Source organism: Trichosurus vulpecula, chromosome 6 (genome assembly GCF_011100635.1).
Source record: "Trichosurus vulpecula isolate mTriVul1 chromosome 6, mTriVul1.pri, whole genome shotgun sequence".
Classification (NCBI taxonomy): Eukaryota; Metazoa; Chordata; class Mammalia; order Diprotodontia; family Phalangeridae; genus Trichosurus; species Trichosurus vulpecula.
This window is the reverse complement of record NC_050578.1, coordinates 140,852,508-140,875,333: the sequence shown is the minus strand read 5'-3', so window position 1 is coordinate 140,875,333 and position 22,826 is coordinate 140,852,508. Positions and strand designations below refer to the sequence as shown.

The window sequence follows — 22,826 nt, the reverse complement described above, 5'->3', positions numbered from 1 at the left end:
AGGCCACAGTATAGCTAGGTAGCACTGCAGCAGATAGAGTGCCATTCGGGAGTCAGGAAGACTCATTTTCCTGAGTTCAAAACTAGCCTCAGACACTTACTAGCTGTGTGAGCCTGGACAAATCACTTCACCCTATTTGCCTCAGTTTCCTCATCTATAAAATGAGCTGGAGAAGGAAATGGCAAACCACTCCAGTATCTTTGCCAGGAAAACTCCAAATAGGGTCACAAAGAGTGAGAAACAACCGAAAATGATTGAACATAATAACTGAGGCCCAGAGAAAGTGGCTTGCTCAGGATATGTATACAGATAGTAGGTAAAAGTGGAGTTTGAATCCAGGTTCTCTGACTTTAAATCCAACACAATTTCCACAATACTAGTCTGATTTGAAGACCCCTAGAGGGATTGAAAACCTGTTTCTACCATAGATGATAAGTTAGTAATTCTGTCCTCGTCCCACATTATGACAGGACTGTTGAATGTTGGCGCTAGATGGCACCTTAGAAGTTGTCTGGTCCAACCCCCTCATTTTACAAATGAGGGAATTGGAGTCCAGGCAAGGAAAGTGCCCTGTCAAAGGTGCCACAGATGATAATTAGGATGATGGAGACTGACTTCAAATCCAAGGTTCTGCCTCCTCTACCACCGTGCAGTAATGACGGTGGCTGAAGATGGATTAAGTGGAACAACTATTCAACTGGTTCTCCCTCTTTCTGAGAAAAGGTGAGGGAAAGAATCTTCTTTCTTTTATCATGATCCATTACCAAGAAAATACAGGAGGATTTACCTACTGAACAGCAGAAAAGCAGCATTGGATAGGGCTAGGTATTGATTTCAAGGTAGTAGTAGTTGGCTTTGCTATCTACATCTCTGAAATCACTTTGTCACCATCACATTGGGCCAAATTAGCAGTTAAAAAAGTGACATATGTTTTGAGTTGTAGAATAGTGGAAAGGACATTAATTTTAGAGTCAGAGAACCTGGTTAAAATTGTCGCTCTGCCAAATTTTAATTGTATGACCTAATAAAAGTCATTTAACCTCTTGGGACCTCAGTTTCCCCATTTGTACTAAGCATGCCAAGCTAGAACATCTGCAGGTACTGGTCCAGTGATGGCTACATGTCTGTCATATAGAAAAGGCCTGTCCAATCTTAGGTTTTTGTTGAAACAACAGACAATATATTTTGATTTGCCATTTTAGTGAGAGCTCTGTGCTAGCTCGGCTTTGTTTGCTAAAGCAAATTTCTATGCTTGTAGGCGGGCCTCATAAATCATACTGCATGCTGCATGCAGGCCTGCGGGCCACATTTTGGACAGCCCTGATGAAGTACTGACCTTTGATCAAATACCTTTTACACCCTTCCTACCTCCGTACCACAAAACACAGTAAAATCAGCTCAGCTGGTCCCTGATTGGAGTGCGCCCTTCTATTCCCTTACGGTCTTCTGAACCAAAGTGCCCCTCCCTGGCTACCTCTCTCCTTTGGGGATTTGTTTCTCATCTTAGAAGGTAAGCAACTTGAGGGCAGAAGCTATATTTCATTTTGTCTCAACTAGAGTATGAACTCCTTGATAGTACAAGATCTTCTATTTGGACCCAAGTGCTTAACACAATGAGTGGCACAAATAAATCACTTAATAAATGCTTTTTCATTCATTCATTCCATGATTGCATTGCATTGCCAACATCTAGCTCACAGCCATACACAAAATAGGCCATTAGTTAATGTTTGTTGGATGGGGAGGGATAACTCTGCTGGCTTTACATGCTCTCTCTGTCTCTGTCTCTCTCACACCTACAGGCACCTACACACACCCACCGCACACCCCACAGGCCACAAATGCATACCGAAAATTTGAGACATTTTCAACCCTAGGGGAAAAAAATCTACTAGTCTATTTTCCTTTTCATTTTAAATCCAGTGAAACCAGCCGAGAAGTTAGAGGGATGTCCACAGAACAGATTTTACTAAGGATCTATAGAATATGAAAGGATTCTCTTCTAAGCGGCTGCATTAAATGGGTTTGGTTGAAATCAGGTTGGCTGGGGGAAATAAATGACTATCCCTCAAATCATTTCCTCAGCCAAGGTAACAGCTAACAGTGCCAAGAATAAAGACACAAAATATGCCCAGTCTAATTACAAAAAAGCCTCAATGTCTCTGCTTTGCTAATTTAGCGCAGGAACTTTCCTATATTTTGACAAAGTAAAACAAAATCTCGTGTGCTTCAGAAAGCCAAGCCCCCAGCAAGCACTGGGGCCAGACAGCACCATCAGCTCACCTCATCCCTGTGGTTCTTGATTGGCATGCAGAGGATACTCTGGGTCTTGTAGCCTGTGATTTGGTCCACTTCTGCATTGAACCTCGGATCCTATGAAGAAGAAATAAATTGAATTAAATAACCTGCTGGTACAAGGATGGATTTTCTCTTCTGGAGTTTATAAGATTAGAGGAACTTAACCTCCTCTTTACCTCATTAACATGAGTAATGATTCTGGCACTGGAAAATGGATCAGAATCCATCAATTGATATCCTCTTTGACACAGAGAAACTTAAGAATTATTTTTCAGAGTTTTGGGAAATACAAGCAGTCAGGGACAGAAACAAATGCTGACAAATACAATTTGGAAAAGCCTGAATTCACTTACCCAGCTGGCCACAGGCACAAGGACTGTTTTGAGTTTCATCCAAAATCCAGCAGTTCTCATTTGGTAGTCTTCCCTATCCTCACCTCCAGTTAACCCTCCCCACCTTTAATGCTTGGGTCATCACTCAGGATGGAGGCAGTGTGGGGTACTAGAATACATGTGGGCATAGTCTGAGGACCTGGATTCAAATGCCACTTTTGTTGCTCATTGCCTATAGAACTTTGTACATGCCACTTCCTTTCTATGTATTTCGGTTTTCTCACCGATAAAATGAAGGGTTTGGGCTAAAGGGTCCTTGGTCCCTCCAGAGCTCTCCACAATTAAGCACATGTGCACAATCTGGTGCACTTTCAGTTTCACTCACTAAACATTTACACCTCTCCACGCTTAACTAGGAAGTACCCAAGGGCAGGGATTTTATCTCCTAATTCCTGTCCTCCCTTCCCAAAGAGTTTGGAAGAGGCAAAGAACATGGTGAATTCTTGTGAGCCTCTGCTAACAGACTGGACCAGAGCAGAGAAGGCAGGTGACCAGAGGGAGGGTCAGTACAATAATCATAGGAGAATTCATTCATTCATTCAATAGGTATTCATTAAATGCCTATTAAGGACCAGGTATGGGGATATCAAGTCAAAAGTGAAACATTCCCTTCCCCCAAGGAATCAATATTCCACCAGGACAGGAGACTTAAAGCTGGTGTCTATGAACTTGCTTAAAATTTTCATAACTATATTTCATTACAATAACTAGTTTCCTTAGAAATCCTATGAATTGTATTTTGTATATTTACAAATTTGATTCTGAGGAGTCACCAGCCTGCTCAAGGGCTCCAGGACATAGAAAAGGTTAAGAACTCCTAAACTAGGATGATACAACATGTGTACAGATGATCAAAGTCCTCGTGTGTCCTCCTTCATAAATTCAGTGGGTCCTCCCCTTCAAAGAAGAACCCTTGAAAGGCTAGAAACATCTCTGATACTATAGGATCATAGGTAGACAACTATGAGGGACCTTAAGGTCAGCCAGTTCAACTCCCTTATTTTATAGCAGAGGAAACAGGCCCAGGAAGGTCACAGGATTTTGACAGGCAGCAACCAGAAGAGCTGGGATTTGAACACTGGATTCCCAATCCAGTACTCTTTCCAATGTGCCAATGAAGCATCCAATGACCCATAAAGATTCTGTTAATTCTTTTGGAACTGCCTTCAGAGCACACTCTTTCAAACACAAATGGCCTGATACATTCTATTCCACTTTTCTTTTTCCCACGGAATTCATCAACTTGAGAGGCAAGAGGGCTAGACTTGGAATAAGAAGCCCAAGGTTCAAATTCTGCTTCAGATAACACTTACTAGCTATGTGACCCTGGCCAAATTATATAACCTCTCTGTGCCTCAGTTTCCTCATCTGTAAAAGGAGGTGGCTGGCCTCAATGGCCTTTAAGATCCCTTCTAGACCCAGATACATAATTCTATGTGTGACATTGGACAAGTCACTTATCTTCTCCAGGACTCAGTTTCCCCATCTGTAAAATGAAAGGGTTGGACTCAATGGCCTCTAAGGTCCCTTCCAGACCTAGAACTATGATTCTATGTGTGATACTGGAGAAGTAAGTGAACCTCTCTGTGCCTCAGTTTCCTCATCTGTAAAATAGGGGGTTGGCCTCAATGGTCTCTTCCAGCTCTAAATGTAGGAATCTGTGAAGAGTAATGTCTAAGTCTGCCAATACTTCACTACCCATTTCTCCATTGTCCTCTGGGTGCTTGTTGATTTTTCATATACCATGCTTTCTCATGATCTATAGATTTCATTCTCATTACTTTATTGCGATGTCTTATAGAACTGTTAAAATTCATTTGAGTACTTTAATATTTAACATTCCTCCACTGAGGTTCTATGCACACTTTCCTCCATGATGAGGTTCTAGGGGCTAGTAGCCCTAGGCTGTCAGGGGCCATGTCAAGAGCTCAGTGCTAATTTGGAAAGATCCATTTCCAGGTGATTCCTGGGTGGTGAACCATTCACTAGTTACTAAGTTCTAGAAGGCTAGAGATCTTCATTGATAAAAGGAGTGCCCACTCACATGGGGTGAAGGCCTTTTAAACATGGAAGAGCCATATGCAAAACTCAAGAGTTCTTTAAGTACGGAAATGCATTAAAGATGAACTGCAGGCTAAGGTTTCTGAGTTTCTGTGTGCAGTACTCATTATAAAATGATTCACGTGTTGCAAATTCAGGGGAAAACTGGGGGGGGGGAATTTGATAAAAATACTAATACTGGCTGACATTTCTGTAACACCTAACAACAGCTCTGCGAGGTAAGTTCTATTATCCTTGTTTTATAGATGAGGGACCTGAGGCTGAGAGAGGAAGTGATTTGCAGAGGATCCCATAGCTTGTAAGTAACAGAAGCAAGATATGAACCCAGCTTTCTCTAGCTAGCACTCTATCCACTATGACATGGTACCTCACACCATCTAGAAAGGCTTTATTTAAATAGAGGGGGTTTTCAAGAGTTCTTTGAACAAAAAGCATCATACCATGCATAAGGTACTAGACAGGGAGTCAGGAAGATGTGGGTTCAAATTCCACCTCAGACACTTAGTAGTTGTATGACTCTGTTACTTAATAAATGCTTGTTGACTCACTACCTCTCGTCTCTCAGTTTCTTCATATATATATAATGAAAAGATTGGATATGATGACCTCTAAGGCCCTTCCAGATCTAGAGCTATGATTACAATAGGGGAGCAACAGAGAGAATTCTCTTTTTTTCCTGCTTTTTAAAAATTATTTATTTAATATTTTTAGTTTTCAGCATTGATTTCCACAAGATTTTGAATTACAAATTTTGTCCCCATTTCTACCCTCCCCCCCACTCCAAGATGCCATATATTCTGATTGCTCTATTCCCTAGTCAGCCCTCCCTTCTGTCACCCCACTCCCCTCTCATCCCCTTTTTCCTTAATTTCTGGTAGGGCAAGATAGATTTTTATGCCTCATTGCCTGTATATCTTATTTCCCAGTTGCATGCAAAAACTTTTTTTGAATATCTGCTTTTAAAACTTTGAGTTCCAAATTCTCTCTCCTCTTCTCTTCCCACCCACCCTCCCTAAGAAGTCAAGCAATTCAACATAGGCCACATGTGTATCATTATGTAAAACCTTTCCACAATACTCATGTTGTGAAAGAATAACTATACTTTGCTCCTTCCTATCCAGTCCCACTTTATTCAATTTTCTCCCTTGACCCTGTCCCTTTCTGAAAGTGTTTGCTTTTGATTACCTCCTCCCCCTATCTGCCCTCCCTTCTATTGTCCCCCCTTTTTTATCACCTTCCTCTTTCTTTCCTGGGGGGTAAATACCCAAGTGAGTGTGTATGTTATTCCCTCCTCAAGTCAAATCTGATGACAGCAAGATTGACTCATTCCCCCTCACCTGCCCCCTCTTCCCTGCCAACAGAACTGCTTTTTCTTGCCACTTTTATGTGAGATAATTTACCCCATTCTATCTCTCTCTTTCTCCCTCTCTCAATATATTCCTCTCTCATCCCTTAATTTGATTTTACTTTTTTAGATATCATCCCTTCATATTCAACTCACCCTGTGCCCTCTGTCTATACACACACACACACACACACACACACACACACACACACACATATTCCCTTCAGCTACCCTAATACTGAGGTCTCATGAATTATACACATTATCTTTCCATGTAGGAATACAAACAACACAGTTCAACTTTAGTAAGTCCCTTAGCATTTCTCTTTCTTGTTTACTTTTTCATACTTCTCTTGATTCTTGTGTTTGAAAGTAAAATTTTCTATTCAGCTCTGGTCTTTTCACTGAGAAAGTTTGAAAGTCCTCCATTTTATTGAAAATCCATATTTTGCCTTGGAGCATGATACTCAGTTTTGCTGGGTAGGTGATTCTTGGTTTTAATCCCAGATCCATTGACCTCCAGAATAACATATTCCAAGCCCTTCGATCCCTTAATGTAGAAGCTGCTAGATCTTGTATTATCCTGATTGTGCTTCCACAATACTCAAATTGTTTCTTTCTGGCTGCTTGCAGTATTTTCTCCTTGATCGGGGAGCCCTGGAATTTGGCAACAATGTTCCTAGGAGTCTTCTTTTTGCGATCATTTTTAGGAGGCAATTGTTGGATTCTTTCAATTTCCATTTTACTCTCTGGCTCTAGAATATCAGAGCAGTTCAATAATTTGTAAATTATCTCTCCTGGATCTATTTTCCAGCTCAGTGGTTTTTCCAATGAGATATTTCACATTGTCTTCCATTTTTTTCATTCCTTTGGTTCTGTTTTATAATATCTTAATTTGCTATAAGGTCACTAGCTTCCACTTGCTCCAATCTAATTTTTTTTTGTGCAGGGCAATTGGGGTTAAGTGACTTGCCCAAGGTCATACAGCTAGTTCATGTGCCAAGTGTCTGAGGCCACCTAGCTGCCCCTTCCAATCTAATTTTTAAGGTAGTATTTTCTTCAGTGGTCTTTTGGAGCTCCTTTTCCATTTGGCTAATTCTGCCTTTCAAGGCATCCTTCTCCTCATTGGCTTTTTGGAGCTCTTTTGCCATTTGAGTTAGTCTATTTTTAAGGTGTTATTTTCTTCAGTATTTTTTGGGTCTCCTTTAGCAAGTCACTGACTTGTTTTTCATGGTTTTCTTGCATCACTCTCATTCCTCTTCCAAATTTTTCCTCTACTTCTCTTATTTGCTTTTCCAAATCCTTTTTGAGCTCTTCCATGGCCCGAGACCAATTCATATTTTTCTTGGAGGCTTTTGATGTAGGCTCTTTGACTTTGTTGACTTCTTCTGGCTGTATGTTTTGGTCTTCTTTGTCACCAAAAAAGATTCCAAAGTCTGAGTCTGGATCTGCCTGTTCATATTCCTAGCCAAGTACTTCCCCCTTGAGCTTTTTGTTGGGGTACAACTGCTTGTAGAGTAGAGAGTACTTTGTCCCAAGCTTGAGGGGCTGTGTTGCTATTTTCAGAGCTATTTCTTCACATCAAGCTCTGCCACACCAGCACTCCTTCTCCCCCAAGAACTGCCAACCAAGATTGGGACCCAGATCCAGGCAGGGCAAAGTAGGCTTTGCACTCCTGCTCTAATCTGCCACTTAATTCCTCCCACCAGGTGGGGCTGGGGCTGGAAGCAACTGCAGCTGTAGCTCTGGAAGCAGCACCACTTCCACTGAGCACCCTCCCCCCACCCACCAAACTCCTTTCACTCTGTCCCAGCAGCTTTTCCCACTAACTTTCTCTGTTGTTTTTGGTGTTTGTGGGTTGAGAAGTCTGGTAACTGTCATAGCTCACTGATTCAGGGTGCTATGCCTGTTTTGCTCAGCTCCTAGTCTGGTTGGTCCTGGCATGGCCCATGCTGGGCTCTGCTCCACCCCACTCCCAGCTCCATGTGATAGATCCCTTCCAGCGACCATCCAGGCTGTCCTGGGCTGGAGCCCTGCTTCCCTTTGCTCTTTCATGGGTTCTGCAGCTCTAGAATTTGTTCAAAGCCATTTTTATAGGTGTTTGGAGGGACCTGATGGGGAGCTTAAGCTAGTTCCTGCTTTCCAGCTGACATATTGACTCTGCTGCCCCAACAGAGAGAATTCTTAATAAAGGGAGTCCACTTGAACAGAGTCCCTGCATACCGAACCACACATCCCACTATTCTTCTGTCCATCACTCTTCTCTAGAGGTCATGGTTTCCCACGGTTCACATCTATATGCCCTCACTGGAACAATACTGGTGTCAAGTCTTACAGGAGGTGTGAATTGGAGGTGTGTGATTTTTTTCAGGAAAAAATTTTAAACCTTATACCAGCTCCATGGACTCAAGCTGTTCTGGGCACCAACACATCCTGATTTTTTTAAGGCAGCTTTTGGATAAAATTCTCAACTAAAGATATCTGAATTTGTATTCTAACTCAGCTCAACCTCAAGCCACAGTGTTTGAGAAAGTCACCAATTAACATTATTGTGACTATTTTTCTATCATGTGCAACAACTAGCTGACAGTCTTTACCAGGTTTTGCTTTTTAAAGCCAAGAAAGACCTCCACATTCAATGGTTTGTTATGTTAATCATTTAGATTTTCCCATCAGACAATTTATGGTCTCTGCCACTTCCTGGTTCCCAAACTCCCAAAGACATTTATTTGTGTTTAAGTTCCAAGCACAGAAGATAAATGTTTATAGGATCATGAGATCAAAAGATTTTCAGAGCTTGAAGGGAACTCCGAAGTCGGGTTATTCAAGCCCCTCACTTTACCCAAGAGCTAGCCAAGGCCCAGGGAAGTGGTGTTTCTCTCAAGGTCACATCGGTAATGAGGAACTGAGCCAGGATTTCTAGCTTGAAATTCTATGAGGGGTTGGGGGTGGTGGGACAGACTGTTTATGACTGTTTCTCTTTTGCTTGAGGACGGGGACTGTTTAGGTCAACTTAGAATTTGCTTAGAAGCTGTTCATATAAACCACTCAAAACAACACTAATGAATCATTTCCACATTCCTTCTTAACACTGCAAGCTGATGGAAGCCATCCAGCTGGGCTTCCAATGATTGCCAGGCTGTGTAATGTGGCCATGGTATGGCATCAGCAGTATTCGACTGAGCTCAGAGCCTGAGTGCTTTCCTCCCAGCTTGGATATTTATTTTATGTTCAAGCATGTGTATGTATAATCACATGTATGTGCATGAACATGTGTATAGATATATAAGTGCATGTACATAGAGATCGATGAAAAAGGTTGTGCTGAGCAGTGGGAATAAACAATAACAGGCACAGGAAAACAAACAAGAAGCAAAAAGTCCCTGGTCTCAAAGAGCTCACAGTCTGATAGGGGTGTATGTGTGTATGTGTGTGTGTGTGTGTGTGTGTGTGTATGTGTATGTATGTGTGTATGTGTGTATGTGTGTATATATGTGTGTATGTGTGTGCATGTTTATGTATGTGTGTGTATGTGTGTGTGTGTGTGTGTGTGTGTGTGTGTGTGTGTGTGTGTGTGTCTGCTCTCAATGCCTCCATTGAAGAGGGCTCCCAGGCCAGCCAACTCTTCATTTCCCAAGAGCTGCTGCACACCTTAGACTAGACTCTACCAAGTCCCTTAGTGACAGGTCGATTTCTCTCCTTATCTCTTTTCAGGTTTTGTTTGCGTGTTGCCTTGCCCCCAGCCGCTAGGTGGCCCAGTAGATAAAAGCGCCAGACCAGACTCTGGCTCAGTTCAAATCTGGCCTCAGACACTTACTAGCTGTGTGACCCTGGCAAGTCATTTAACCCTGTTTGCCTCAGTTTCCTCATCTGTAAAATGAGCTAGAGAAGGAAATGGCAAACCACTCCAGAATCTTTGCCAAGAAAACCCCAAATAGGGTCATAAAGAGTTAGCCATGACTGAACAACAACATAGCCTAGCCTGTTTTCCTCCATTACACTGTAAGCTCCTTGAGGGCAGGGGCTATCTTTCTTTTTCTTACTTGTATCCCCAGTGCTTTGCACAATGCCTGGCACATAGTAGGTGTTTAAAAAATGTTACTGACTGATTGTATATATACACACACTCTCAAAAGTCTTAGTGTCGTTTTTAGGCTATTAAAGCTTTAATTTATTTGTAAATCTTTTGTTTTTACATCATCCTTTTAAGATATAATTCCCCCTGTCCCACCACCCACCAAATGAACTCTTCCTTGTAACAAAAAAAGTAGCTGTCAGTTCAACGGTGATTACTGAAAGCATCTGCAGCATTACGTCCCCATGCTGCCTTTCTGAAACCAAAGGAGACATGACACTAAGAGTGATAATGATATGATTCCAATTACTACAATACTAAGAATGACACTGATACTCCTAGTACTAATGATAATCACACCTACTCCCCAAGGTTGCTGTAAGCACCAAAGCAGACAGTTATACAAACCTTAAAGACCTATCTAAACCCAAGCTTCCCATCACCCTCTACTTTCAGATCCTGTCCTTACCAATTGTCTTGCTGCCTTGGAGCCCAGCTCTGGGGCTCCTCCTGTCCTGCTTGGTGCCTTCCTCACCCGGATGATGGGTTTAGTAAAGGACCAGCCATGCTTCGCCTCACTGCCTGCACTCCGCACACCTCCTCCCCTTACCCCCTTCTCCTATGCTTTCCTTTCTGTGTCTCTCCTCCCCCACTTCTGGGACCATGAATCAAATGAACCCTGTCACTGTTCCTGGGTGGAGTGTGTAAGTCTACCTCCCTGATGGCGCTCCTCACTATTCCTGTAACTTCGTCATCCCTGGGACTTTCCTGATCTGGCTTCCCACCTCATCATTCCACCCAAACAGCTCTCTCCAAGGTGATCATGACTTCTTTGTTGCCAGATCCAATGGCCTTTTCTCCCTCCACCCTCCCTCTGCTTGACCTCTCTGCAGCCTCTGACATTGTTCATCACTCCTTCCTCCTCGAGACTCTCTTCTCTCTAGGTTTTCAGGACACCCACTCTTCTATCCTGGTTCTTCTCCTACAGATCTTCCCTGGCTTCCTTCAAGTCCCAACAAAAATCCCACCTTCTACAAGGAGTCTTCCCAACCCCTCTTAATTCTAATGCTCTCACTTTCTTAACATTTCCTATTATAGTGTATATATATATATACATGTTTGCTGGTTGTCTCCCCAATTAGCTTGTGAGCTCCTTAAGGGCAGGGATGTCTTTTACCTCCTTTTGTATACCCAGTGCTTAGCACAGTGCCTGGCACATAGTAGGTACTAAATAAATCTCTCTTGACTGACTGACCAGATCAACGTGCCTCTTCATGACTACCATTGCTCCATATGTGTTGTTTCTCCCATTAGAATGTGAGATCCTTGAGGTCAGGGACTAGCCTCATTCTTGCATTCATATCCTTAGAGTTTAATACTATTTACCCAGCACATAGCAAACATTTAGTAAATGTTTTTTTGATTCATTCATTCATATTCTATTTTCTACAAGAAGCCACTCCGATTCATTTATTCATATTCTATTTTCTACAGGAAGCCACTCCAATGCCATACCACTGTGCTCCACCCTCAGATACTGCTCTGGGGCCCTACACTCCTAATTGGAGAGAGATCACCATGTTTAGTCTGACCTGGATCCTTTTCATGACTTTCAGGTTATCTTCATTCACTCATTTCATTAGTGTCTGAGTACTTTTTCTTCTACCTCCAAAGTTTACTCCCTCCATCTCCATTCCAATAGGCACCACCCTACTTCTAATCTTCATGACTTCTCACCTAGACTATTGTCATAGTCTCTTAAGTGGTCTCCCCATCCCCAAACCATCCTACATATGGCTGCCAGATTGATCTTCCTAACCAGAGGAGGCTGGTTACATCCTCTGACCAACTCAAAAACCTGTGAAAACCAACTCAAAAAACTGAACTCCTAAGGTTGGCATTCAACACCTTCCTCCCAACTTAGTTCTCCAGACTCACCCAGTACTACTCCATTTGCTCCAGAAAGACAAGTCTCTTTAACTCTCTCTTACTGCAACCATCATCCATGCCATTTGTGTAGCCCATGCCTTGACTATCCTTTCCCTCCTTGACTTCAACTACTGAAAATTCTACCCACTCTTCAAAACCCAAATCAAATGGCCCTTCTTCCTGGAGCCTTCTCTGTACACAAGCCAACCAGAAGTACCCTCTCAAGCCTGTGAGCTATTGGAGTATCTAGCATTTCAGCCACTTTTGCATTCTACTCCATATTATGTTTATTTGAATGGACATCTAAGGGAGGTAGTATGGTGCAGTGGATAGTGAGCGAGCCGTGAAAACAGGAAGACCTAACTTTGAGTACCATCTCCAACATATACTGGCTATATGATCTTGGACAAGTCACTTAACTTCCTAGTCCCCTAAGCTACTCTACAAGAATATAGGATGCAGAGACTTCTCTTGGGAGACTGAATTTCAAAACACTGAGGTCTAATCCCTATTTTATTTTTCCCTGTTAGACTGTAAATTCCTTGAGGGTAGGACCTATGCCAGATAAATCTTGGTATTTTTCTCAAAGCCCAGTGCTTTTCATGTAGTATGGCCTCAATATACATCTCATCACCTTCCTAAAGACAGAAACATCACAGCTATGGGCACTGTATCTTCAGTGGTTTCTGCATGGTTCAAAGTACCTTCCATTGTTGTATCCCATTGGTGTTAGAGTTAGCTGGTATAGCGCATAGAGTGCTGGACTTAGATTCAGAAGGATTGGACTTCAAATTCAGCCTCAAACACATTTTAACTGTGTGACCTTGGGTGAGTCATGTAACATCTGAGTCTGTTTCTTCAACTGTAAAATGGGGATAAAAATAGGACTGGTTACCTCCCAAAGGTGGCTGTGTGGATCATATGAGATAGCATTTGTAAAGTGCTCACTTAGCAAACATTCAAGTGCTATGTAAAGGCTAGCTATCAGTGTTATTATTATTATTAATAATTATTGTTGGTATTATTCCTAAATGAGGAAGGGGCATATTTTCTACTAGAACTTTTTTTAAGTTGACTCTAACAATCTTGGCTGGAAGGCATGAGGTGGTCATGGTTCAAAAACTTGAAAATTACTCCTACAAACAACCAATTCCAAGGTAATTAGATCTAGTCAGAAACCTGTGATGGGGTAGAAGCCCTTTGTGCAGATGAATATTCTTCTCTGAAGGCAGAGTGAAAAGCCATTATCTGATTCCGCAATGTAAACAATATACTAATTACATGCAAACATATAAAGAATGAGGATATCAAAGCCAGAACCCCCTTGCCAAGTCTATTCGGCAAATCACAACCTCAGTGGCACACACGGTCCACAGAGCAAAAAGCACATCCAGACCATCCCTGGTAGGAAGGTCCATCTCACATCCCACAATGCATCCATAATGCCACAAATTCAAGCTCACTGTCAACGAGGTCCCACGATGAATAGGATCACTTATACGATCACCATGGCCACAGGGGTTCTTAACTTGGTTTCCATGAATTCTTTTTTTTTCTTCAATATTTTTATGTCTGTATTTCAATATAATTGCTTTCCTTAGTTAATCAACAAACATTTGTTGTGTTTACTATGTGCCAGACACTGAGCTAATAGCTGGGAATAATACAGTTATAAGTAGATAGTCTTTGCCATCAAGGAACTTATATTCTAATGGGGGAAGACATTTTTGTCTTTTGGGGGGTAGTCCTATGTATTTTATTTCATGCATTTTTTAAAATTGAGAGGAAGTTGTGACACAGTGAATAGAGTATTGAACTTGGAGTCAGACATACTTGAGCTCAAATTCAGCCTCAGTCACTTACTAGCTGTGTGACCCTAGGCAAGTAACTTAATCTCTGCCTCAGTTTCTTCATCTGTAAAATGGGAATCATTATAGCAGCTACCACTCAGGGTTGTTGTGGGGATTAAATGAGATAATATTTGTAAAGCACCATACAAAACTTAAAGTACTATATAAATAAAATAGTTATTTGAAGACATTACTCTGGAAAGGGGACTATGAGCTTTATCAGACCACCAAAGAGGCCCATCACACCAAAGATATTTAGAACCCCTGGTGTAGTTGATAAAGCACTGGGCCTAAAGTCAGGAAGATCTGGATTCAAATCCTGCCTCAGACACTTACTAGCTGTGTGACACCTGGCAAGTGGATTCACTTCTCTAAGCCTCAGTATCTTAATCTGTAAAATGAATGGGCTTGGACTTGATGACTTCTAATGTCCCTTCAACTTATAAATCTATGATCTTATGGCCCCTTGATCCTCTAGGCCTGATTCTCTGCCTCCTTCCATTTGTCTCTGTTAGGCTAGACTTATGTAAAAAGCAAATCATAGAGTCACAGAATTTAGAGCTGGAAGGACCCCAGAAATCATGCAGCTGAACACTGTTATGCTTAAAAATGAAGGAACCTCTTCCACTGGACCAACAAAAGGAAGAAAAAGAAAATACTCATCATAAACATTCAGAGTCCAGCAAAACAAAACCCACAGTGGACATGAACAAAAAGCTCTGTTTGTCTCTGCACTTTCAACTCATTCCCTCTCTGCAGGAGGTTACTGGCATATTGCTTCTTCAGTCTTTTGGACTCGTGGTTCATCATTGCTTTGATCAGGGTTCGAAAGTATTTCGTTATATTCATACACTACAATTTGTTCAGCAATTACCCAATAGGAAGACAGTTTCTTAGTTTCTCATTTTTAGCTGCTATGAAAAGTCTCTCTGTATATATGTGCATACATATATGTATGTGTATATATGCATATATATACACAGATATAATATGTATGTGTGTATGCACGTGCAGGTATATATGTTATATTATATATGTGTATGTATATATACACACATTTTTTACATGTAGGTCATTTTCCTCTTTATTTTGTTCTCTTTGGGGTATGTATCTAGCAGTCATATCCCAGGATCAGACTGTACATAACTGGGTCAAGTATGCACAACTTAGTAACTTTTTACCAACCTCATGATTTTACTGGTGAAGAAACTGAGGCCTGGGTCATTGAAGTCACTTGGCCAAGGTGAAAGAGGTGGTTACATGACAGGGCCAAGATTAGAACCCAGGCCATCTGACTCCAAAGCTAGGGCTCTTCACCCAATTCCTTAAAGCCTCATCACAACTACAGCCCAAAGTCTTTGCTACAAAGTGAGGAGATGAGATGAGGCTCCAGAGAGCAGACAAGAACCAACAGGACCAGTGAAAGACAATTCTGGGTCTACTATTATGGCTCCCTTCCCAAACAAACTGCCCTTGAAATGATTCTAGCTCTTTCTCTACATCTTTCCTAATTAAAGAATATCAGTGACCACCAGCATATCTGTTCCATCTCCCTTGGACACTAACACCTAATTGAATGATTGCCACACCAGTGGCCTCCAAACCCCTATCAGTTAAAAAAAAATCTTTGAGCATACAACTCCAATACGTGTATATTTACTTATTTGCAATTATAAACATTGACTGCTGTGCTAATAATGGCATATATCATAAAACTTGGGCAAAACCGGAAATTTAAAAAGATGAGATAAAGATGAAACATAGTCAACAGGGAGCCATGAGAGTTTATTGAGAAGGGGAGTGGTGATGTCAGGCCTGGGTTTAGAAAAAAATCAGTTTGCCAATTATGTGGAAGATGGATCAGAGATGGCAGAGACTGGAGGCAGGGAGTCCTATTAGGGTCTACTTCGATATCGTGAGGGCTAGGTGAGTAGAGAGAAGGGGACAGATATGAGAGATGGTGGTGAGGTCCTGAAATACTAAGATTTGGCAACTAGATATCTAGGAGAGGAAGGAATGGGGACCTGGGTTGCTTGAAGGCTAGAGGCACTAACAGTGATAAACAGGTTTGGACTAGGAGAGTGTTTGGGACACAAGATAATATGTAATGAGATCAGCCCTGTAGATCACAAGCCATCTATACTTATTCATTATGAGTGACTTTCTTTCTCTCTATCTAATAATGCATGAGGGAAGTGTGAATATTACTCAGTTGTTCACTGCAGCAGGGCACAGAATTGGTCCTCCTGCAGTGAAATGAACTGGGGGATATGGTTGTTGAGAGGAGATGTGGTTATGTTGGAGACAAACTCCTCCACTGGACCTTTTGAGGTAGAGTGGGATGTGATTAATTTTCCTACTTTCTGATCGCTTGATCACAAGCCACACCCCTTGGGGTCAAGCCATGAAAAAACACTGACTTAGAGGATAAAACCCTTCGGAAAAAATGAAAGTTTTTCTTCATTGACTATTAATACTAGTGAAGAAGGAAGCATTTGGTGGAAAGCCAAGCAAGATCTGAAGCAGGAATACTCTCGTTATTGGATCTGAGCTGATTCCACTTCCTTTTCATCTTTAAACCATCCTATCAGCCTAGCTGTTTCATGAACTTAATCCTCAATTTCCCATCTCTGTGCATTTACAGAAGCCATTCCCCATGCTTGGAATGTACTCCCTCTTTATCCCTGTCTCTCAGATTCCTTGTTTTCCTTCAAAGCTCAATCCAGGTGACAACTCCTCCACAAATCCTTCCCTGATCACCCCAGTCCTCAGGACTTACTCCCTCCTCATTTTCTCTTGTGCTGTATTCATTTGTACATATATTACATCCCACTAGTGTGATGCAAAGTTGGTATCTTTGTCTTGCTGGTGCGTAGGACAGAACCTTCCACAGAGTAGGTGCTGAACAATATTTGTTGAATGAAATGGAATCTAGGACAATTTCCCCATCCCGCCCCCCTTCCCCCACCACTGATCCTGGGCAGACCCTCATTACCTCATAGGCATCTTTGATGTTCAAGGGCTGCCCCAGAGCCGCCACATGACCCACAATTCCCTTGTTCCATTCTAAGCGGATACAATTATTGGAAGCTTCTTCCAAAGTGGAGCCTTCTGCAACATCAAACAGGCGACTGATGAGGAATTTGTCATTGGAGCTGTCTTCGCAGACCAAGAAAAGGGAATAGCGATCTGCAGAGATCAGCCCATGGATGTGTAAGAAGATTTTGTGACAAAGTGCTGTGACATCCAAGTGACTAGAAATATCTTTCACAAGCTCCAAGAGCCTTGAGCACTGATCTCCTGTGTCAGCACCAAAGTTGGGGGGCTGCAGAGGCATCTGTTCCTTCTTTTCTGAGTCACAGAGGAAGCTCACAGTTCCTTCGGCGTCCTTGACAACAATGGGCCGAAGTGGCCTGTCGAACTCCGAGGCTGAGATCTTCCTGGTGGGGGTGCCAGGGGCAGTGGTCTCAGAACGGGGACTCTGTTGAGTAGGAAAAGAGCAGGACTCTGTGTGACCTCTGACTCCTTCCTTACAGACTGGGATAGGATGAATTCTCTCAGCAAACCATGCATTGACCATTTCTCTGCAGAATGAAATAGCAAAAAAAAAAAAAAGATTCAATATTTCAAAGAGAAGAGGGAGAGAGAACTTAACTCACATTTAGAAAAACTGATCAGAGAACAGACAATTAAGTATTTGATTTACCAGGAGAAATCCAATCAATCCACAAGCATTTACCAAGCACTGACTATGTGCCAAGGATATAAAGGAAGGGAAACAGCCACCAGCACAACTCAGGGGACTTCTCTAATGCAGAAAGGAGAGCATATTTGCTTCAATTAACATTTCAGTGATATTAACTCTCAATTACCCATACAAAGATTATTTAATTATAACCCAGAATACATCTAGGCTGCCTCCTCTACAATCATTTGATTTTTGCTCACGGAATAAAGATGGAATTTTAATATTAACCTAAGGAAAATGTGATTAACAAGGAAAACCCAGTCAGGTTAAGCCTAAGGATTTATTCCAAAATGAAATATCAGTGACTTTTTCTAAAATATGTCTGCTGTTTTAGATTATCTGTTAGGGCATATAAAGTGGGGGGAGGGGAGGTGAGACCATCATAAGGAAACAGAACACCGTTAAAATTGCAAATGAAGAAAAACATGCGTGCAATAACTACATATGTTTCTAATATACTCCTCTGTCAAACTATCAGACATAATAAGGTGTGGATATGAATCAAGGCTGATTGCTTAAATAACCAGGATTTGTGAGTTTTGTCCCTTTAAAGTAGCTACAGAGCGCATTAAAACTGTCATTATTCCCCACTCCTTTTCTCTTGCTTACGTCAGAATCAATTTACAAGATGCAAAAGAACATTCTTGTTGGTTAATAGTCACAGCTCATTTTTCACCTGGCTTGATCATCCACCTCGGCTTAGAATGCCTCTTGTTCGTTTCCAAAAACAAGTCTTGCCTCAAAGGAGCAAAGTGGAATGTCACTACTGGGGACATTCCAGGGAATGGGTCAAGGCTTTTTTAAAAAAAAATTCAATTTAATTTTATTTTCAGTTCCAAATTCTCTCCTTTCTAACTCCTCTACCCCATCCATTGAGAAAGCAAGACAAACAAAGCCCATCACAAATATGTGTAGTCAAACAAAACAAATTCCTGCACTAGTATGTCTGTATATACATATGTATATATGTGTGTGTTTGTGTACACAAACATGGTCTTTATCTGGAAGTGGCTAGCATGTCACATCATGAATCTGCTGGAATTGTGGTTGATTTTAAGAGGATTTTAAAGGACAGCCAGGCTATACACATAGTTTATCAAGATTTTGGTGAGGTACTTAATAGTTTCTTCTGCTATCCTTATGGATCAGCAAAGAAAAATGTTGAATGAGTATAGTATAGCATAGCATAGCATAGCATAGCACCATACCATACCGTACCGTACTGTACCATATCGTATAGTTTGGTAAATCTCGAGTTGATTCAACAACAATGTAAAAAAGTCAATGTTTAGAAAAAGGTAGGTCTCTATCTGGGTGCCTTATGGTTCTGACTTGGCCCTGTCATACAACCTAGAATAGAAAGTGATCATAGGGACCAACCAGCCCAAACTTATTCCCTGACTGCATTTTATAGATGAAGAACCTTAAGTTGTCTAATTTCAAGTCTCATGGTCTTCCTGCTTCACCTTGGTGAACTCTCCTGTTAAATATTTTTGATCAGTGATTTAAATGACATGATTATGAGATCTGGAAAAGAGACAGATGCAGAAGAGCTAACTAATTCTTTTGATAACAGAAAGAGAAACCTAAAAGATCCTAATGAGTTGGAAAGAGGGACTGCAACTGATGAAGGGGGAAGGAAGGTACAAAACATTTATTAAATGCCTACTGTGTGTCAGGCACAGTGCAAAGCCTTTTAAAAATATTGTCTCCTTTGATCCTCACAAAACCCTTGAGAGGTGGGTGCTACTATTATAACCATTTTGCTGTAGGAGAAACTGAGGCAAACAGAGATACAAGATAAAATATATTAAGAAAAAATAAAATATATTAAGAATAAAATCATAAATTACCTAGGGAAAAATTTATTTGACAAAAACTCCTAGGAAAACTGCATCTAGCAGAAATTAGGCTTAGCTCAAGACCTTACATCACGTTCCAAATCCATTCTAAATGGCTGTGTGACCGTAATATTAAAGATTATGCTATGCAAAAATTAGAAGAGAAATAGATTGTCTGTCTTCCACAGTTATGGGTAGGAGATACATTTTTATCCAAGTAAGAGAAAGAGGCAATTACAAAAGGTAAAATAGATAACTTTGATTACTTGAAACTAAAACGCTCCTGCACAGAAAAAATTTGTGCACCTAGGGTAAAAAGGGAAATGGTCAAATGGGAATAAACTTTTGTATTAAATTTCTCTGATAAGTGTTTGGTATCCAAGACATGTAAACAATTAATAAATATATTTAAGACTAATAGCCCTTCCCCAAAAGATAAGTGGTCAAAGGATGTAAACAAACAATGTTCAAAAGAAGAATCGTAAAGCATTCATGACCACATGAAAAAATGCTCACAATCACTAATTATAAGAGAAATACAACAAAATATTTATACTATCACTTTTTTGTGATAGCAAAGAATTGGAAACAAAGTCAATGCCCATCAATTGGGCATGGCTAAAACAGATTGTGGTACATGAATATAATGGAATATTACTGTGCTGTAAGAAATTGTGTGTGTGATGAATACAGAGAAGCATGGAAAGATCTATATGAACTGATGCAGAGTGAGCCAGGCAGAGCTAAGAAAACAATATATACAATGACTACAACAATGTAAATGAAAAGAATGACTACATACCAAAAAATTAAAAGTGAATGTAACAAAATTATAAAAATCAAGTAGGACTTGAATTAAGAGAGATGAGAAGAAACCCCAACTCACCCCTTTATGGAGGTGGAAGGTCCACAGGTATTATATACTACACGTTTTCAGACTTCTTCAATGTATCTATCAGTTATGCTATTTTTTTCTCTTAAAAATACTATTTGTTATATGGAATGGCCTCTGGGCAGGGAAAGGGGAGGAGGAAGGATACTGGGGTTAACTACGATGCTGTAAGATACAGAAGACATTGGTAAAGATTTGTTTAACTGATCCAACCACTCTGGAGAGTCATTTGGAGCTATGCACAAAGGCCTATAAAACTGTGCATACTTTTTGACCCATCAATACCATTACTAGGTCTGTAACCCAAAGAGATCCATGAAAAAGGGAAAGGACTTATATGTCCGAAAATATTCATTCACAGAAGCTCTTTTTGTGGTGGCAAAGAATTGGAAATGGAGGGGATGCCTGCTGATTGAGGAATGGCTGAACCAGTTGTGGTGTATAAATGGGATGGAATATGACTGTGCTATAAGAAATGACAAGAGGCCCTTAAAATAGTTCCGTGAGAATGAATAGAGGGAAAAATCTGAGATTTAACGACCAATGACCTGAGTACCAGCCCTGGATCTGATCATTTGTTAGCTATGTGAACCATTACCTCTGGGACCAAATATAAAATCCTGCTTGCCATTTAAGGCCCTTCATAATGTAGCTCCTTCCTGTCTTTTCAGTCTTCATACAATTTACTCACTTCCATACAATCCGGCTATACTGATATCCTGGTTTGACCTTGGTTTGTATCCCTTACATTTAGCTTAATAAGAACATAGTAAGAACCTAATAAAGGGTTATTTGTTGTTGCTGTTTTTAATGGATTAATTAATAACAAATCACCTAAATTCTGTGAGCTTCAGTTTCTATTTCTATAAAACATGAGTAATAATAGTAATTCTACCTATTTCTCAAGGCCCCTAGCTCCTGTACAAGCACTCAGGAAAGCACATACATACTTGATATAAGAGCCTATGTTTAACACTACAGAAAATGCAAATACAAAGAACTTTCAGGAGCTCTTATGAAGAAGCAGAAAACACACAAAGCACTCTTATAGCCCATGAGCTCTCTCTGGAAGGTAACTGATTTTGGTTTTGCAATCAGGGAAACCCTCTGACATTCTGATGAGTCTCTTAACAGAGTACCTTCTTGAAGTCAGAGTATCACCTTGTGGCTTATACTTTCTTCGGCAGAATAATACATAAATGAGATCCAAGATTCATTAAAGTATCAGAGATAGATCATTAATTTTGAAGCTTTAAAAAATCTTACTTTTTTATCTCTTAGGACCATCGAGCTCAATTTTATCCCCCTGAAAGTAATGATAATAGTGTTGACATTTACAAAGCACTCAATGAAATTAATATCATTTTGTTATTGTATGATTGTCATTTTACATTTATCTTACATTTATATAAATTTATATTTTTATTTATATTTTTATATTTATTTTGTTTATATTTATTTATATTATATATGTGCTGTTTATATTATATTTATATATTTTTATAATATTTATAACATATTTCTATATATTATCTCATTTTTGCTTTCACTCTGTAAAGTAGGTGCCAAGGATAGAATGATTCCCATTTTATGGTCGAGGAAATTGAGACTCAGAAAACTATTGACTTGTCAAAGGTGATATAGTCAAGTGATAAAGCTACCATCACTGACATAAGGTTTGGATACGTCGTTGTTCAGTAGTTTTTCAGTCAGGTCCAATTCTTCAAGACTCCATTTGGGGTTTTCTTGGCAAAAATACAGAAGTGGTTTGCCATTTTCTTCTCCAACTTATTTTACAAATGAGGAAACTGAGGCAAACAGGGTTAAGTGACTTGTCCATGGTAACACAACTAGTAAGTATTTGAGGCTAGGATTTGAACTCAGGACATAGAGATATATAGTGCTATTCAGTGAAACATCATAGCTAAAATGAAATAAAATTAAAGCCTGGAGGGACCCAGTTTGCATGAGATTATTGATTATTTTTGTAGATGGAAATTGCGAGGCATTAAATAAGTTTGATTTTTGCCTCTCTCTCTTCTGATTGAGTTCAAAGATCATGTATACAGCAGCAGAAGGAACCTCAGAGACAATCTAATTCAATCACCCCATTTTACAGATGAAGAAAGTGAGATCTGAGGAGGTCCCAAGGTTGGACAAGTAGTAAGTGACAGAACCAGGATTTGAACCCAAATCCTCTAATTCAAAATTATAAAATTGGGCATTTAGGTGAAGGACAAGGAGTAGGTTAGAGCAATGAGAAAATAAAATTTCACACTTTTTTAATAATAATTTCTTTAATAAAATATATAGTATATTTCCCAAGACACAATTATTAAAAACAAAAGAAAAGAAATGGTATGGTGATGGGTCCAGGAAAACTTGGGCACATTTT

At 40.3% G+C, this 22,826-nt stretch overlaps 1 protein-coding gene across 4 annotated transcripts in view; it reads right to left on the bottom strand.

Moving 5' to 3' along the window:
• Positions 1 to 22,826, bottom strand: part of PDE5A (phosphodiesterase 5A) — a 190,340-nt gene that overhangs the window by 137,774 nt on the left and 29,740 nt on the right. For all 4 annotated transcript variants that reach the window (XM_036763181.1, XM_036763184.1, XM_036763182.1 and 1 more), the window contains exons 2-3: positions 16,946 to 17,534; positions 2,284 to 2,373 (exon numbers count right to left, since the gene is read on the bottom strand). In XM_036763181.1, coding sequence (XP_036619076.1) covers positions 2,284 to 2,373; positions 16,946 to 17,530 — 675 coding nt within the window. In that variant the 5' untranslated portion in view covers positions 17,531 to 17,534. The remainder of the gene's footprint in view (positions 1 to 2,283; positions 2,374 to 16,945; positions 17,535 to 22,826) is intronic.